At 36.7% G+C, this 18,882-nt stretch overlaps 1 protein-coding gene across 1 annotated transcript in view; it reads left to right on the top strand.

The window, feature by feature from the left end:
- Positions 1–18,882, top strand: part of ENTHD1 (ENTH domain containing 1) — a gene marked incomplete at both ends in the record, with an annotated part of 92,924 nt that overhangs the window by 28,760 nt on the left and 45,282 nt on the right. The window contains 1 exon segment of the mRNA XM_079714370.1: positions 18,171–18,294. Within this exon segment, the coding sequence (XP_079570496.1) occupies positions 18,171–18,294 (124 nt within the window).

The raw sequence follows: 18,882 nt of genomic DNA, 5'->3' as shown, positions 1-18,882 counted from the left end.
AACTGTCAAGCGGTTTTCCAGTGTGGCTGTACCATCTTACATCCACCAGCAGTGTATGAGAGATCCAGTTTCTCTGCATCCTCACCCACTTTTGGTATTACCACTATTTTTATTTTAGTTATTCTACTAGGTTTCTGGTGAGATCTCATTGTGGTTTTAATTTGTGTTTCCCAAATGGCTAATGATATTGAACATCTTTTTATGTGCTTATTTGTGCCATCATAACTTCTCTTTGGTTAAATATATATATTCATATTTTTTGCCCATTTTCTAATTAGGTTGTTTTTTACCATTGAGTTTTGAGAATTCTTCATTTATTCTGGATTCAAGTCCTTTGTCAGAGAGGTGACCTGCATATATTTTCTTCCAGTCTGTGGCTTGTCTTTTCTTTTTAACAGTATCTTAACAGAGCAACAGTTTTAAATTTTGGTGAAGTCCAGTTTATCAATTTTTTATTTTGTGGATCGTGCTTTTGGTGTCATATCTAAGAACTCTTTGTCTAACCCAAGGTTGTGTAGATTTTCTCCTAAAAGCTTTATAGTTTCATGCTTTACATTTAGGTCTGTGATTTATTTTGATTTAATTTTTGTATAAGATGTGAAGTATAGGTTGAGGTTTAAAAAAAAAAATTTCTTTTCCCTACAGATATCCAATTGTTTCAACACCATTGTTGAAAAGACTTAAATTTTACTCTAATATGCTTAAGTGTGATTTTCCTTCTCTCTCTTCTTTGTCACCCAATGAGACTTTCCAGTGGGAGGTCTTTCATCTTTATTTAATTCTGAGACAGTTATCTCTGGTTCAAATATTTCTTACTTTATTTTTATTTTCTCTCTTTCTTATCTGGGCTCTTCTTATCTGGATATTAGTAATTCTCTTTCTGATCTTCCAGTTTAATAATTTGTTCTCAGCTATGTTCATTCCACTGTTTATCCCATCTGTGTTCTCTATTTCAACATTCTGTTTTTACATTTGATATTTAATATTTCTATTTCATTCTTTTCATTGTGTTTTTTTCCTGTTTCATATTGCTTATCCCTTTCCTTATTTATTTTAGTATGTGTATTAAGTTTATTTTAAATTCTTGGTCCATCTTTTCTAATATCTGTGCTTCTGAAAAAACCTGTAATTCAGGGTTTTTTTAATAGTTTTGATCCCCAAATGACTGGTTACCCCTCGGGGTTATGGCTGCTCTGTCTAGGATTGCTAGCGGTCGGACCTTAGTCTGTGTCAGCCCTATCAGCTTAAGTGGAATGTAGGGGAAGTGGACTCTACAGTGGAGAGCACCTCTCTCCCCTCCCCGCTCCCTCCAAGGATACCAGAGTTAATCATTCCTCACTCTGAGGATCAATGCCTCACATTAGATCTTTATCCTTAGCACCCCAAGAAGAAGCAGCTTTAGAGGGAGACACTCCTTAAATTTAAACCACCTGCCCTGGGGGATTGGAAAAGGAAGTGTAAAGAAGCCTCTTCTCAAGCCTACCTAGTCAGTCCCCACTGAGTGTTCTTACCTCCTCAGGGCTTCTGCACTCGCCAGAAGCACCCCCTCCCAAGTTTAGCTCTCTGACTCACAGCAGGTGCGCAGGCAGGTTCCAAGGCAGTGAGTGGGCAGTAATTCCACCAACTCCTTCCTTATTTTATTCAACCATTACACAGGCCACCTTCTGCCCCAGGCTAAAGCCAGCTAGACACCCTCACCCCCCTCACACACAAACATACCAGTTCAGAATAGCCACGCCATCTCCCCTGCGGCCCCTCATGGTTTTCTTCTCATTAAAAAAAAAATTTTTACTGGGTTATAGTTGATTTACAATGTTGTATTAGTTTCAGGTGTACAGCAAAGTGAATCTGTTATACATGTACATGTATCCAACTCTTTTTTAGATTCTTTTCCCATATAGGCCATTACAGAGTATTGAGTAGAGCTCCCTGTGCTATACAGTAGGTCCTTATTCATTATCTATTTTATATATAGTAATGTGTGTGTGTGTGTCAATCCCAGTCTTCCGATTTACCCTTCCCCCCTTGCTCCCCAGTTAACCATAAGTTTATTTTCTACATCTGTAACTCTATTTCTGTTTTGTAGATAAGTTCATTTGTAGCCTTTTTTTTAGATTCCACATATAAGCGATATCATATGATATTTGCCTTCCTCTGTTTGACGTCACTTAGTATGACAATCTTTAGGTCCATCCATGTTGCTGCAAATGGCATTATTTTGTTCTTTTTTATGGCTGAGTAATATTCCATTGTACTGTATATATGTACGACATCTTCTTTATCCATTCCGCTGTTGATGGACATTTAGGTTGCTTCCATGTCCTGGCTATTGTAAGTAGTGCTGCAGTGAACATTGGGGTACGTGTATCTTTTCAAATTATGGTTTTCTCTGGATAAATGCCCAGGAGTGGGATTTCAGGATCATATGTTTTTAGTTTTAGTTTTCTAAGGACACTCCATACTGTTCTCCCTGGTTACTGTACCAGTGTAGGAGTACACTGTAGCGTAGGAGGGTTCCCTTTTCTCCACACCCTCTCCAGCATTTATTGTTTGTAGATTTTTGATGATTGTCATTCTGACCAGTGTGAGGTGATACCTCATTGTAGTTTTTTTTTTTTTTTTTTTTTTTTTTTTTTTTGCGGTACACGGGCCTCCCACTGTTGTGGCCTCTTCCGTTGCAGAGCACAGGCTCCAGACGCACAGGCTCAGCGGCCATGGCTCACGGGCCTAGCCGCTCCGCGGCATGTGGGATCTTCCCAGACCGGGGCACAAACCCGTGTCCCCTGCATCGGCAGGCGGACTCTCAACCACTGCGCCACCAGGGAAGCCCCTCATTGTAGTTTTGATTTGCATTTCTCTAATAATTAGTGATGTTGAGCATCTTTTCATGTGCTTTTTAACCATCTGTATGTCTTCTTTGGAGAAATGTCTATTTAGATCTTCCTCCCATATACCGAGGAATAAACCTACCTAAGGAAGCAAAAGACCTATACTCAGAAAACTATAAGATACTGATGAAAGAAATAAAAGATGACACAAACAGATGGAGAGATATACCATGTTCTTGGATTGGAAAAATCAATATTGTGAAAATGACTATACTACCCAAAGCAATCTACAGATTCAGTGCAATCCTTATGAAATTACCAATGGCATTTTTCACAGAATTAGAACAAAAAATTCTTCTCATTTTGATGTCGTCCCTTTATAGTATCTCCAAGCTTGATCCTGAGGGAGGGGGCCACTGAATCAGAACTGGAACCTGCTCTGTTCTTCAGTGTCCTCTGACCTTCCCAGACATGCACCTACTTACTCCTATTTGTACTTTCACATAAGAACACACATCTTTAATTCTGGCATATATAGCTCCTCAAATAATATATTTTTCTCTATTTCCTTGATATTTTTTTTCTGCTTAATTTCTTTTAGGTATATATTGGGCCACTTAATCTCTCATTTTCTATGTCTTTCAACTGCTTTATTTTATTAAAATTTTTATTGAAATATAGTTAATGTGCAATATTATGTTAGTTTCAGCTATACTACATAGTGATTTGACATTTGCATGCATTATGAAATAGTCACTGTGTTAAGTCTAGTAACCGTCTGTCCCCAACAACTGCTTTTAAAAGTAGATTTTTGTAAAAAAAATAAAAAAGAAAAATGGTCATGAAGAACCTAGGGGCAGGACAGGAATAAAGATGCAGACCTACTAGAGAATGGACTCGAGGATATGGGGAGGGGGAAGGGTAAGCTGGGGCAAAGTGAGAGAGTGGCATGGACATATATACACTACCAAACGTAAAACTGATAGCTAGTGGGAAGCTGCCACATAGCACAGGGAGATCAGCTCAGTGCTTTGTGACCACCTAGAGGGGTGGGATAGGGAGGGTGGGAGGGAGGGAGACGCAAGAGGGAAGAGATATGGGGATACATGTATGTGTATAGCTGATTCACTTTGTTATAAAGCAGAAACTAACACACCATTGTAAAGCAATTATACTCCAATAAAGATGTTAAAAAAAAAAACTTTAAAAAAAAAGTAGTTTTTTGTTTCATTATGTCTCCATGCTGTATTTTAGGTAATTAATCGAACCATCTTCCAGTTCATTTTCTTCTCCTTTCACCTCTGTCCACTCTAGAATTTTCCCTGCCCATTAAGTGTTTTATTTTGATAGCTATTGCGTTGCTTTTTTACAGGATATTCATTTGTACTTATTTCATCTCTGCCTGTTTTGGCTTCTTGTTTTTTTTATTTCTTTAAATTAATGCTATCCTTTCCATTTTCTTTTTGAGAACTAAATATACTTAGTTTTGTATGCTTTTTAGATTTCTTAGTTTCATTCTGTCAGGAGTGGGTTCAGTTTTCTTTCTGTGTTTTGGAAAACTGGTTTGTAAGCTCTCCTTGAGTGGCTCAAGTTTTTTACCTTTCTTTTTCTCTGAGTGTCCTTAACCTTTCCTGCCTAACAGTTTTTCATTTGCCTCCTCCTGACGCCTGGGACTACGTAGCACATTTAGAACCTACCCGGGCAGCTTGGGGCTCCTTTCTTTTGCTCATGTCAGAGATATTGCAGATCCGGTCCCCAGACCACAGGATGCTGTGGCTCAGTTGCTAGTGAAGTTTAGTTTGTGTCTTCTCACCTGCTTGTATACTACTTTCAGAAGCCATAGTCCCGCGCTGTGACTGATGCCAGGTTATTTCAGCTTCCTTTGTAAGTAGTGAAGCTCAATGCCTGGCATAGTTTCAAGCAGTGAGCCCATATTCAGCACTCCTATCTTGGATGGTCAGAAACTAACAGAAACTAGCACACCACAGTGGTAAATCTGTGTTTACCACTGTGGAATTGAGCTCCTGGTTTTCTCTACCTTTTTCTGGACCCAAAGGTCCACAGCTTCAACCTCCTTACCATCATGTGCTTTGTGTTTGTGCTCTCATCCATGAAGATGTTCATCTTGTCTTTTAACATGACTGTACCTTTAATTCTCACCTTTGTATTTTCTCTTTCATTACTATGTGTTTGGAGGACACATATCCCTGAAATATGAACACATAGAACCATCTTGACTAGAAACCTGTTCCACTCAAGACTGTATGAAATTATCTCATTGATTCATTCTTCTGTTTTATGTGTGTTTCTCCTACTAAAAGGAAAGCTCCTTTTCAGGCGCTTTAGAGACCCTTCTAGTCTTATTCATTATTGAATGTTCAGTTGCCAAATTCTTGTTAAAGAAAAGTGAAATGAATGAATGAGTAGACACTCAGTGTTAGCTCCCTTCCCCTCTTTTCCTGTGATACAGGCTTGTTTGGCCTCCTGCTCAGAATGCTTTGTTTAGTGTTCTGCCACAGTTCCTATGAGGGAGGGTTGAAATTATTTCTTGGCCTTCTGTTCCCAGCCCTTTGCCCCAACCAACTAGGTATTGGATTTACAAGATTTTCTAGCAGCTCAGAAAAGTACATAAAATTAAAATTTCACTGTTGCTTAATTGCATAATAGTCCACAGATTGAAAATATATAGGTTATTTTCAAAGGTATGACATTAAGTCAAAATGATTTTAAAATCTGTAATCAGTTTATTTGCTCCTGATGGCTTTTAAAGAAGAGAATAGACTTGAATAATCTTATATGCTTTAGAGGGTAACAAAGACATAAAATATCACCTAGTGGTTTTTTTTTTAATCAGTCTTTAAATTCCATTATTATTGTTTTTTCTTACTTTAGAAGAACCCTCCGTAATTGACTTACATCATTTCACATCTTCTATCTGTGAGCAGAAAATGGTACCCTTATCTCAAAAGAAGTTTAAAGCTAGATTTTCCTTTTTCAAAGCATTACTATATCAGGACACTATTCCATCATCCTACTGACAAGCATTACTGTTATTACTGTCATGAACATTTGATGCAATCTAATATGTCCTCTTCAGTAATCTGCTTTTGTAGCAGAAGACAAAACCTACCAAGTTGAATAGTAAATCTAATTGTTGTTGCCAAATGTACTGCATTTACATTAAAATTCTCATGTTTTTAATACAGAATGAGAAAGAAATGATATCGTTGATTGCTTAGGCAAAATGAGGAGTGCTTAAAAAATCTTTTAAAAACTTTAAATGGAAACTTCTTTAACTATTCTCTTTCTACAAATGTGAACATGATCTAAAAGCAGTAAATAAAATTCTTAACAGAATAGGGCTTTCAAAAGCAGAATAGTACTTGCCTCTGATACAGTCAAAACTAAGGAAAGCCTTTAAATTTATGACACTTGGATGAGTTTTCTCTCTGTGTACTGTCCAGAATTTTTATTATTAAATTTGCTAATTAATAAGACTATTTGTAGCTTTTCACCAGCTCAAAAGACCTTGCTCTTTTCTTGCTTGAGGAGATTCAACGATGAGGTTATGATTTTTTTGGTCTCAGTTGTTTCCATAGCAACAGTTAGGGATGCTATAAATTGGTTCACACAAAAGTAAGTCTGACCAAAGCCTTCAGTGTAGTTGTGCGTTACTAAATCGCTAGTGACAGAAGATAACTGTTTACGTCTTACTGCCTCTGTTTATTATTTGTTAGGTGAAGAGTAAACAGTTTTTATCCTTGGATCTATTAGCATATCATTTATTATATTTGCAAAAATTTGAACTCATCAAAGCTGTTAGAGAAATGGAAATTATACTTATTCTAATTATGTTAATTCACTATCCTTTTACCTCTTTTCTGCATCATTGCTTTGTGCTTAAAAGTCCTTTATTTTCATGTTTGGGCTTTTATTCTTTTTAAGTTAGAAAGTACTTGTTGAAAAAAGTTTAAACAATATAAAAGGGTGAAGAGTGAAAAACAAAGTTTCTTCTTACTTCTCTATACTCTTTCAGTTCCCTTCCTCAGAGGCAATTATTACAAAATTTTTTATGAATTTTGGGGGAGAGATTTTCTGTGTCCATACATTTTTTACCTAAATGGATTCATTCAAGATATACTGCTCATTCATTCAAGATATACATGCTTTTAACTAAATAATATATCTTCATCTTTCTCTATAATAAATGCAATCATTCAATGTAAATTGTTCCAAAATACGCTTTTTTCACTAAACTATATATTATGGACATATTTCTATATTAGTACATATAGATGTGCTGTATTCTTTTTTCATTATCACCATTATTATTAATTTTTCAAAAAAGATTTAAACACAAGGAGAGAAAGAACAGGGGACTAACTCACACACTTAATAGAAGTCTCAATAATCAACCTTCTGTTCACAAATATTACAACTTTCCTAAGGTAGCTACTAGACACATGTGACTATTTAAATTTAAATTAATAAGATGAAATGAAAACTTTAGTTTCTCAAGCACACTAGCCACGTTTCAAATGCTCAACAGTCACATGTGGCTGGAGGCTACCATGTTGGATGGTGCAGACTAGAACATTTCTAGTATTGAAGAAAACTCTGTTGGACAGTGAGGGTACTACCCTTGCTGCTTTAAGGCCTGGAGGTAGAGAACTTGCAGAGACAGAGGCCAAGATGTCAAGGGTATGTGGTTTTCCTTTAAAATTGTAAGGGATTTCCAATGCAGCATCAAAAAATGGACATTAAAAAAAATCTCTTTATCAGCAGTAAACATAAAAATTAGTTCTTATCACAACTTCAAATAGAATGCATAGCTGCCAAGAATTTTTTTTCTTTTCTTTTTTTTTACATTATGAAATGATTACCACAATTAAGTTTAGTAAACATCCATCATTTCACATAGACACAAAATAAAAGAAAAAGAAAAAATTGTTTTTCCTTGTGATGAGAATTCTTAGGATTTACTTTCTTAACAACTTTCATATATAATATACAGCAGTGTTAATTATCATGTTATACATTACATCCCTAGTACTTATTTATCTTGTGCTGTATTCTTGATGTATAAATGAATCTTAATTTATTTAACCAATCCCTGTTGGTAATCATCTTGGGATTTTTTGTGCTTTTATCTCTTAAAAGCAATGTTGCAATAAACAACCTTATACATACGTTTTTATGATGCTGTCCCAGAAGTGGAATTGCTGAAAGGTCATGTTTATCTTTAGTTTTGAAAAGTACTGCCAAATTGTCCTCCCAAAAGTTGTACAATTTATATTCACCAAATGTGTATCCCCTCATCTTTGCAAATACTGAGTATTATCAAAGTTTTACCTCTTTGTCAGTCTGAGGTAGAAAAATTTTGTTTTAATTTGTTTTATCTTAATTATATATAAGATTGAACTACTTTTCATGTGCTTATTGGGCATTTGGGTTTCTTTTTATTTGTTAACTCTATTTGTGTCCTTTGTTCATTTTTCCGTTTGGTTTCTCACCTTTTTCTTTATCAGTTTCTAGAGCTATTTGTTAAATATTTAGCCTATTATCTCATCCTTTATCTATTCATTTTTAGTTTTTCATTTGATTTTTCACTTTATTTATGGGCTTTTTTTTTTTTTTGCCTTTGTAAAGGAAAAACACATTATTCCTCCTGTGTTTCTTCTTTACTGTCATACTGCTACCACATTTCACTTCTAACACCAGAGATATGGGTTTTCCACACCTCAAGCAATTTTCTGACACCAACTGGGTGTCCTACAATTTAATTTATTTTTGACACTGTCTACCTGGAGACAGTGTCAGATCCCACAGGTTAAGGGCTCAGTCCACAAGACTTCCCTCTCCCCGCCTGTTTCAGATACCAATTGCAAGTCCCAGGTTGTCACCTGTACTTCTGGCTGACCACTGTAAATCGGTGTTCCAATGACCCCTTCCTTAGTTTCGATCATTTGCTAGAACAGCTTACAGTGCTCAGGGAAACGTTTACATTTACTGGTTTATTATATAATAAAGGATATGATAAAGGACACAGATGAACAGCCAGATGAAGAAATACATAGGGTGAGATCCAAAAATGCATCCGAAATGGTTTTGAGTTCAGGAACTTCTGTGCCTGTGGAGTTGGGGTGTACCAGCCTCCTGGCATGTAGATGTGTTCACCAACCCAGAAGTTCTTTGTACCCTGTAGTCTGGGGATTTTTTATGGATGCTTCATCATGTAGGCATGATTGATCATTAACTCAATCTCCAACCCCTCTCCCTTCTTGGAGGGTGAGGGTTAGGGGCTGAAAGTTTCACGTTTCTAATCATGGCTTGATCTTTCTTGTGACCAGTCCCCGTCTTGAAGCTGTCCAGGAGCCCACCAAGAGTCACCTCATTAGAACAAAAGACACTCCTATCACCCAGGAAATTCCAAGGGACTTAAGAGCTCTGTGTCAGGAACCAGGGTCAAAGACCAAATGTTAGAACAAAAGATGCTCCTAGTACTCTTACCATTTATGAAATTATAAGCATTTTAGGAGTTCTGTGCCAGGAACCACGGACAAAGACCAAATATATATTTCTTACTATGATCACAATATCACAGCCTTATAGAAATCTAATTTTAATGTAGTCAAATGTGCCTTTTTTAAAAACAGCTTCTTGATATTCAGTCATTTCTAAAAAGAGTTTCTCTAGTGTAAGACTTTATAAAATGTCACCTTGGCTTTTTATTTTAACAGACTATTATTTAGATCAGTTTTAGGTTCAGCAAAATAGAGAGGAAGGTACAGAGATTTCCCTATATACCCCCATCCCCACCCCATACCCCACTATCAGTATCCCTCATCAGAGTGGTACATTTGTTATCATCAGTGAACCTAAATTAACACTTCAATATCACCCAAAGACCATAGTTTACATTAGGGTTCACTCCTGGTGTTGTATAGTATAAAGATTTTGACAAATGTATAATGTTATGTATCTGCCATTATAATATAGAGAATAGTTTCATTGCACTAAAAACCCTCTGTGTTCCACCTATTCACTCCTTCCTCCCCACTAGCCCCTGGCAACCAATTATTCTTTTACACTCTCCATAATATTACCTTTTCCAGGAAGTCATATACTTGGAATTATACAGTGTGAAGTCTTTTCAGATTGACTTCTTTTACTTAGTAGTATGCATTTAAGATTCCTCCATGTCTTTTCATGACTTGATAGCTCATTTCTTTTTAGTGCTGAATTATATGCCATTGTTTCGATATACCACAGTTTATTAATCCATTCACCTACTGAAGGACATCTTGCTTGCTTCCAGCCTTTGGCAATTATGAATAAAGCTACTATAAACAATGATGTGTAGGTTTTTGTGTGGACATAAATTTTTAACTCCTTTGGGTATATACCAAGGAGCCCAATTGCTGAGCTGTGTGGTAATAGTATGTTTATTTTTGTAAGAAACTATCCCAGTCTTTTTATGCTTTAATTTTTAAAAATGTATTTAAATGCTATCTATCAAGAATTTGTTTTGATAGATGGAGAGTGTTAGAGATCCACTTAAAAAAAAATTATTCATTTGGTTGCTCCGGGTCTTAGTTGCGGCACGTGGGCTCCTTAGGTGTGGCATGTGAACTCTTAGTTGTGTCATGGCTGTGGGATCTAGTTCTCTGACCAGGGATCAAACCCAGGCCCCCTGCATTGGGAGCATGTAGCCTTATCCACTGTGCCACCAGGGAAGTCCCTAGAGATCCACTTTTAAAATTTTATTTTTACAAATGATAATCAGTTGTCTCAACATCATTTGTTGAATAATCTGTCTTTTCCCCATTGATTTGAACTGTGGCTTCAATCACATAATAAATTCCTATTTATATTTGGCCCCATTTCTGGATTTTCCATTTGTTTATATTAAAGAAGTAACATGTAAAGATAAAGCATAACATTAAAAAAGAAGGAAATACAGAAAAAGAAAGAAAAAAGACAAGAAGGAAGGAAGGTAGGTTGCTCATAAGGGGACAGAAGGAATAAGGTGGAGAGGGGAAATAGAAGCTATATTTCTTTGATTATACCTTGTTTTTAGATTTGTCATTGGAACCCTGGGAATATTTTGCACAATTATAAGACAAAAGTGAACTAAAGAAAATAATCCCTAAAAATGTAAAATAAAATTTACCTTTCATTCAGTTGGTATTTTTATTGAGATGTTGGTACTTTTTATCTGAGATTATGTGAGTATAATGTGGCGTGAATCAAATAATAATCATGTGGTACTTTATTTGCTTCATCTTTGGTGTCCTTGACACCTGGGATTCTGAATATCAGAGAAAGAAGATAGGGATGTAAGCGAGAAGAGATTGCCGGAACCCAGTAGATCGGAATTGAATTGGGTGAATTTTACCTTAAAATTTTTTGGTAATTGAAAAACCTCTAAATTATCCAAAGGTCAAAGAGGAAGCTCAGAGGAAATTTTAAAATACATAGAGCTAAATGAGAAGACAACACAACATATCAAAATATATGAGACACTGCTAAAGTAGAGGTGAGAAGGAAGTTTATAGCCCTAAATGCTTAAATTAGAAAAGAGGAATATAATTTTAAAAAAAGAGAGAAAAGGTCTAAAATCAATAATCTAAGTTCCTTCTTCAGAAAATCTAAGAAAAGCAAAATAAACCTATAGGAAACAGAAGAGAGGAAATAGTAAAGAGCAGAAATCAATGAAATTGAGAACAGGTAAGCTGTTAACAGAGAAAATGAATGATACAGAAAGCCAGTTCTCTGAAAACTATGTAATTGATGAACCTGTAGTAACACTGACAAAGGTAAAGAGAAAAGATCCAAATCACCAATATCAGGATGGAATGGGATATCGCTGCAGTTCTTGTAGCCATAAAAGGACAATAAAGTATTACTACCAATTTTATGCTCATAAAATTGACAACTTAGAAGAAATAGAACAATTTCTAAGAAAGTACAAACTACTAAAACTCAAACAAGATGAACCACAACCTGCAGCTGTTACAAAAATTGAATTTATAAGTGTCCTGAAAAAAAAATCTCTGGACCCAGATGGTTTTACTGGAGAATTATACCAAACTTTTTTTTTTTTTTTTGGTCACACTGTGAGGCTTGTGGGATCTTAGTTCCCTGACCAGGGATTGAACCCATGCCCCCTGCAGTGGAAGCTCAGAGTCCTAACCACTGGACTGCCAGGGAATTCCCTACCAAACCGTTAAAGAAGGATTAGCATGAGTTTTACACAGTGTCTTCCAGAAAATAGGAGGGAACCCTTCCTAATTCATTTTATGAGGCGAGTATTACCCTGATACCAACACCAGACAAAAACAATATGAGGGGCTTCCCTGGTGACGTAGTGATTGAGAATCTGCCTGCCAATGCAGGGGACACAGGTTCGAGCCCTGGTCTGGGAAGAGCCCACATGCCGCAGAGCAGCTAGGCCCGTGAGCCACAACTACTGAGCCTGCACGTCTGGAGCTTGTGCTCTGCAACAAGAGAGGCAGCAATAGTGAGAGGCCCGCGCACCGCGATGAAGAGTGGCCTCTGCTTGCCACAACTAGAGAAAGCCCTCGCACAGAAACGAAGACCCAACACAGCCATAAATAAATAAATAAATAAATAATTTAAAAAACCAACAATATGAAAAAAGAAAATACAGACTATTATCTCTCATGAAATTATACAGAAATCCTCAAAAAGACTTATCCAGTTGAATCCAACAATGTATAAAAAGAATTATATACCATGACCAAGTGGGATTTGATCTAGGTATGGAAGGCTGGTTCAACATTTGAAAATCAGTCAATGTAGTTCATCATATCTACAGATTAAACAAGAAAAAATCATAGGATTATGTCAAGTGATGCAGAAAAGCGTTTGACATAATTCAACACCCATTTAAGATAAAAACTCCTGGCAAATTATAAATAGAAGGGAATTTCCTTAAATTGATAAAGATCATCTATACAAAACCTACAGCTAGTATAATGGAACAGGACCCTATGGTCTATGCCCCCCATGTCCTCAGCCTGCCTTTTGTCTGTGGAAAAGCTTTAGCCAAAGAATAAGTTTAATCAGAGAAGTGAGAAAATGCAGAAACAAAGGAAAACAGTCAAAGAAGACCAAATAATAATAGTTTAGTCATCGAACATAGTCAAGGACCTTTAGCTCCTTCTCAAGGGCTAGAGATAATATTCTGAGCCATATCCTGTGAGGTGTCTTATAGGTACTGAAACCCCCACCAGGTGGAAGAGGTTAACTACATGATGACCAGACTGTAGCCATGACATAAGCTGGTACAACTCCGAGAATTGGCCCCAAGGAAATGGGAACAAACTGATCCTAGAACTGAAGATTAACTGTACTTAAAACAACCAAGATGACGCTGATCAGACCACCAATGACCAATTTCAAGATGACTGTCAGAGTTGACTGTGCTGTTTCTGCATGTACCCCCCTCCCTAAGCCTATAAAAGCTCGTGCTCACTGATTGTCAGTGGGGGGCAGTCAGCCTTTGGACAGACATCCGCCCTCCCCTCCCCAGTTTTTGACATCTGAAATAAAGCAAACTTTCCTTTCCACCAGTATGGCCTCTTTATTGGCTTTTGAGCAGCAGCCGGACCCCACTTTTGGTTACACTGGCATCATAAATAAGGGTGAATGCTTTCCCTCTAAGATAAGGAACAAGGCAAGGACTCTTATTCAACATAGTATAGGAAGTTCTAGCCACTGTAATAAGGGAAGAAAAAGAAAGGAAAAGCATGCAAAATTTAAAGGAAGAAATAAAATTGTCCTTATTTACAGGTGACATGATTGTTTGCATAGAAAATCTCAAGGAAATGATACAACAAACCTCATAGAACCAGTAGTGAATTCAACAAGGTTGTAGGATATAAGATCAACATACATAAATCAATTGCATTTTTATATACTAACAGTGAACATGTGGTAACTGAAATTAAGGCATATGCCATTTATAATCACTTCCCTGGAATGAAATCCTTAGATATAATTATAACAAAACCTGTACAGGATCAGTATACTGAAAATTATAAAATACTGATGAAAGAAATTAAAACCACCCAATTAAACACCTACCATGTTCATGGATTGGAAGACTCCACGTAGTAAAGATATCATAGTAAAACTGCCCTTAATTACTCTATAGGTTTGATGCACTTCCTATTAAAATTTCAGCAAAGTTTTTGTAGACATAGATAATAAGCTTAATCGAAAATTTATATGGAGGGACTTCCCTGGTGGTCCAGTGGTTAAGACTCTGTGCTTCCAATGCAGGGGGCATGGGTTTGATCCCTGGTTGGGAACAAAGATCCCACATGCTGCACAGCATGGCCAAAAGATTTTTAAAAATAAATAACTAAATAAAATTTATATGTAAAGGCACAGGCCCTAGAGTAGCTTAAACCATCTTGAAAAAAAAAAAAAAAGGGGCTTCCCTGGTGGCGCAGTGGTTGAGAGTCCGCCTGCCAATGCAGGGGACGCGGGTTCGTGCCCCAGTCCGGGAAGATCCCACATGCCATGGAGCGGCAAGGCCCGTGAGCCATGGCTGCTGAGCCTGCGCGTCTGGAGCCTGTGCTCCGCAACAGGAGAGGCCACAACACTGAGAGGCCCTCGTACCACAAAAAAAAAAAAAAAAAAAAAAAAAAAAAGAATAAAGTGAGAGTAATCACTCTGCCTGATATTAAAGCCTACTGCATAGCTACTGTAATCAAGGGAGTGTGGTATTGATAGACACTTAGGTCAGTGAAACAGAATGGAGAACCAAGAAATAGACCCACACAAATATAGCCAACTGATTTTTGACAAAGTGCAAAAGAAATTCAAAGGAGAAGGATAACTTTTTCATCAAATGATATTGGAGCAGCTGGACATTCATAGGCAAAACCATGAACCTTAACTTAAACCTTATACAGAAATTCACTCCAAATGGATCACAGATTTAAATGGAAAATGAAAAGCTATAAAACTTTAAGAAAAATATTTGAGAAAAGTCTTGGGGTCTAGGGCTGGCCAAAAGCACGATCCATAAAAGAAAACAAAAATGATGTCAGACCTCATCACAATTTGAAAACTTTTGCTCTGTGAAAGACCCTGTTAAGAGGATGTAAAGGCAAACCACAAACTGGGAGAAAACATTTGCAAACCACATAACCAGCAAAGAACTAATATCTGGAGTATATAAAGAAGTCTCAAGACCCAACAGTTAAAAACCAAACAATCCAATTAGGAAATGGGCAAATGACATAAACAGTCATTTCAGCAAATACAGGTAACAGATAAACAGATGGAAAGGTCAACATCATTAGCCTTTAGGAATATATAATTTTGAAATATGAAATATCAAAATAGCTAAAATAAAAAACAGTGACAATACCAAATGCTGGTGATCATGCAGAGATACTGGATCACTCATATATCACTGGTGGGAATGTAAAATTGTACAGCTACTCTGGAAAACAGTTTGACAGTTTCTTATAAAACTAAATATGTAGCTACCATAAGACCCAGCAGTTTCACTGTTAGGCATTTATCTCAGAGATATGAAAACTTACTTTCATACACTGTACACTGTGTTCACAGCAGCTTTATTATAGCACAATTCTGGAAACAATCTAGATGGCCTATAACAGGTTAAACAAACTGTGATACATCTATACCATGGATACTACTTGACAATAAAAAGGAACAAGCTCGGTGCTTTGTGACCACCTAGAGGGGTGGGATAGGGAGGGTGGGAGGGAGGGAGACACAAGAGGGAAGAGATATGGGAACATATGTATATGTATAACTGATTCACTTTGTTATAAAGCAGAAACTAACACACCATTGTAAAGCAATTATACTCCAATAAAGATGTAAAAAAAAAAAAAAAAAAAGAATCATCCAAAAAAAAGGAACAAGGTACTGATACATGCAACAACTTGGATAAATCTCCGGGAATTATGCCAGGTGAAAAAAGCTAATCCCAAAAGGTTACATCCTGAATGATTCCATTTATGTAACATTCTTCAAATGTCAAAATTACAGAAATGAAGAATAAATTAGTAGTGGGGAGCAGAGCATGGTAATAAAAAAGCGTCAGGAAGGAGCCTTATGGTGATAGAAATGTTCTGTATTTTGATCATATCAATGTCAATATCCTAGATATGATATTATACTATAATTTTGCAAGATGTTGCCTTTAAGGGAGACTGGATAAAGGATACACAGGATCTCTCTGTATTATTTCTTACAACTGGATATGAATCTACAATGACTTCAGAATAAAAGCTGAATTATGAAAAGTGGCAAATCACTTGGAAAGTGGTTTGACAGTTTCTAATTAAGTTAAAAATAGGGCTTCCCTGGTGGCACAGTGGTTGAGAGTCCGCCTGCCGATGCAGGGGACACGGGTTCGTGCCCCGGTCCGGGAAGATCCCACATGCCGCGGAGCGGCTAGGCCCGTGAGCCATGGCCACTGAGCCTGCGCGTCCGGAGCCTGTGCTCCGCAGCAGGAGAGGCCACAACAGTGAGAGGTCCACGTACTGCAAAAAAAAAAAAAAAATTAAAAAAAAAATAAACGTATCCTATGACCTAGCCATCCTACTCCTGTGTAAATATCCAGGAGTAATGAGTGCATTTGTCCACAAAAAGATTGGTGCAAGAATATTCATAGTAGCTTTATTCACAATAGCTGAAATATGGAAACACCCCAAATGTCCATATGCAGGAGAATGGATAAACAAATTGAGATATTTTCATGCAATGGAATACTTCTTACAGAAAAACAAACAAACCACCGATACACACAAAATATGGGTGAATCTCACAAATATTATGTTAAGCAGTGGGAATCAGATACAAAAGAATAAATAGGGTATGATTACATTTATATGAAGTTCAAAAACAGGCAAACTTATTGATGGTGATAGAAGGTAGAATACTGTTTACTGGTGGTGGGGGTATGGTATCAACTGGAAAGGAGCTTGAGGGAACTTTCTGGAGTCAAGGAAATGTGGTTATGTAAATATACACATAATGCTAAAAGTTACTGAGCTTTACACTTAAGGTTTTGCATTTTACTATATGTTAATTATACCTCAATAAAATACGGCAAAAAAAATTATCCCCCATTCATGGGGGAAGAAAGACAGGTCAGCCAATCCCACTGTGTAGACTTTGTTTGGATCCTTTTCCAGACTAGCTGTAGAAAAACCTATTTATGATACTTATGTTAAATTGAAAATCTGAACAGTTTATAATTGATGACATTAAGGAATTATTGTAAAGTTTACAGGTGTAAAATAATTATTATTGTTAAAGAGTTCTTATTGTTTAGAGATACATGTTGAAATAAGTGATATATCTAAAATTTGCTTCAAAATAAAACACATGAGTGGTAAAGATACAAATAAAACAAGACTGGCTGTGAGTTGATTGTTGTTTAACCTACATGATTGGATTATTGTCTACTTTTTACTCCATGATAAAAAGTTGAAAATTTCAACTATGGATAAAAGATACACACAGATAGCTTTGTTATTACCAATAAAACAGAATAATTCGCCTCTGAGATAGTATGTTCTAAGGATGCTCAAGGAGTGGTAGGGAAAGTTAATGCCCCAAACAAAATCATTGCTTGTCTGCACTAGGTGTCTTTAGCAAGGAGTGAGAATCTTTTTTTATACTTGGAAGGTATAGTTTTTAATTATTTATTTATTTTAATTGAAGTATAGTTGATTTACAATATTATGTTAATTTCAGGTGTTCAGCATAGTGATTCAGTATTTTTACAGATACACTCCATTAAAAGTTATTACAAGATAATGACTATAATTCCCTGTCCTATACAATATATCCTTGTTGTTTATCTATTTTATACATGGTAGTTTGTATCTCTTAATCCCATACCCCTAATTTGCCCCTCCCCCTTGCCTCTCCCCTTTGGTAACCACTAGTTTGTTTTCTATATATATGTCTGTTTCTGTTTTGAATATACGTTCATTTGCATTATTTTTTAGATTCCATATATAAGTGATTTCACTAAGCATAATATTCTCTAGGTCCGTCCACGTTGCTGCAAAGGGAGTGGGGATTCTTTTTTTGGTGGGGAGTGGAGATTCTTAAGGGCAGAATACCACCCAGCACTAAGTGGACACCCACGTGTAGATAACTTACGTGCAAGTTCTTTCAGTCAAAATGTATTTATGATGATGTTAGCACATAGAGGCACATTGTATCTCCATAAATTGTCCATTCGTTGTAGCACATTGAAGCAGTGGGATTAATTTTTTTTCTACTTTCATGTGCTCTCTTGTTTTCCAGAAGGATCTTATGTTATTTAATGAGGATGATCCAAAGCCAGTTTTGCCAACAGTTCCTACTTCCATTATCTCGTCAACTACATGGTCGTCAGAAGGGCAAACAGATGTCTATAACCTCTGGGATGCAGGTAAATTAAGTAAAGAATAAAATTTTTACTCAGAAACATGAATAAGAAACACTGGACAGGAATTGTTTTTCATCAGATTTTATTTTGTTAAATATAGCCACAGTGGGGCTTCCCTGGTGGCGCAGTGGTTGAGAGTCCGCCTGCCGATGCAGGCGACACGGGTTCGTGCCCCGGTCTGGGAGGATCCCACATGCTGCGGAGTGGCTGAGCCCGTGAGCCATGGCCGCTGAGCCTGCACGTCTGGAGCCTGTGCTCCGCAGCGGGAGAGGCCACAACAGTGAGAGGCCCGCGTAACGCAAAAAAAAAAAAAAAATATATATATATATATATAGCCACAGTGGCTTTAATTTAACTTTGGTCATGAGGGACAGGGTTAGCATGGATAAATTCAACCCACACAGGATCCTGTAACCTTATTTTACCATTTGTTTCAATGTTTTTTTCTCTTTCATTGTTTTATTTCAAAAACTATTAACTACAAGCCTTAAATCTTTTATAAATTTTTTTAAAGCAGAAAAATTCATTTTACTTCCTTCTCTTGTTTGTATTAATCTTCTCTTTGATGAAGAGTTTAAATTATGATATTTT

The sequence above is a fragment of the Hyperoodon ampullatus genome (assembly GCF_949752795.1).
Source record: "Hyperoodon ampullatus genome assembly, chromosome: 11".
NCBI lineage: Eukaryota > Metazoa > Chordata > Mammalia > Artiodactyla > Ziphiidae > Hyperoodon > Hyperoodon ampullatus.
Note: the sequence above shows the minus strand (reverse complement) of the source record. Positions and strands in the feature narration are given on the sequence as shown.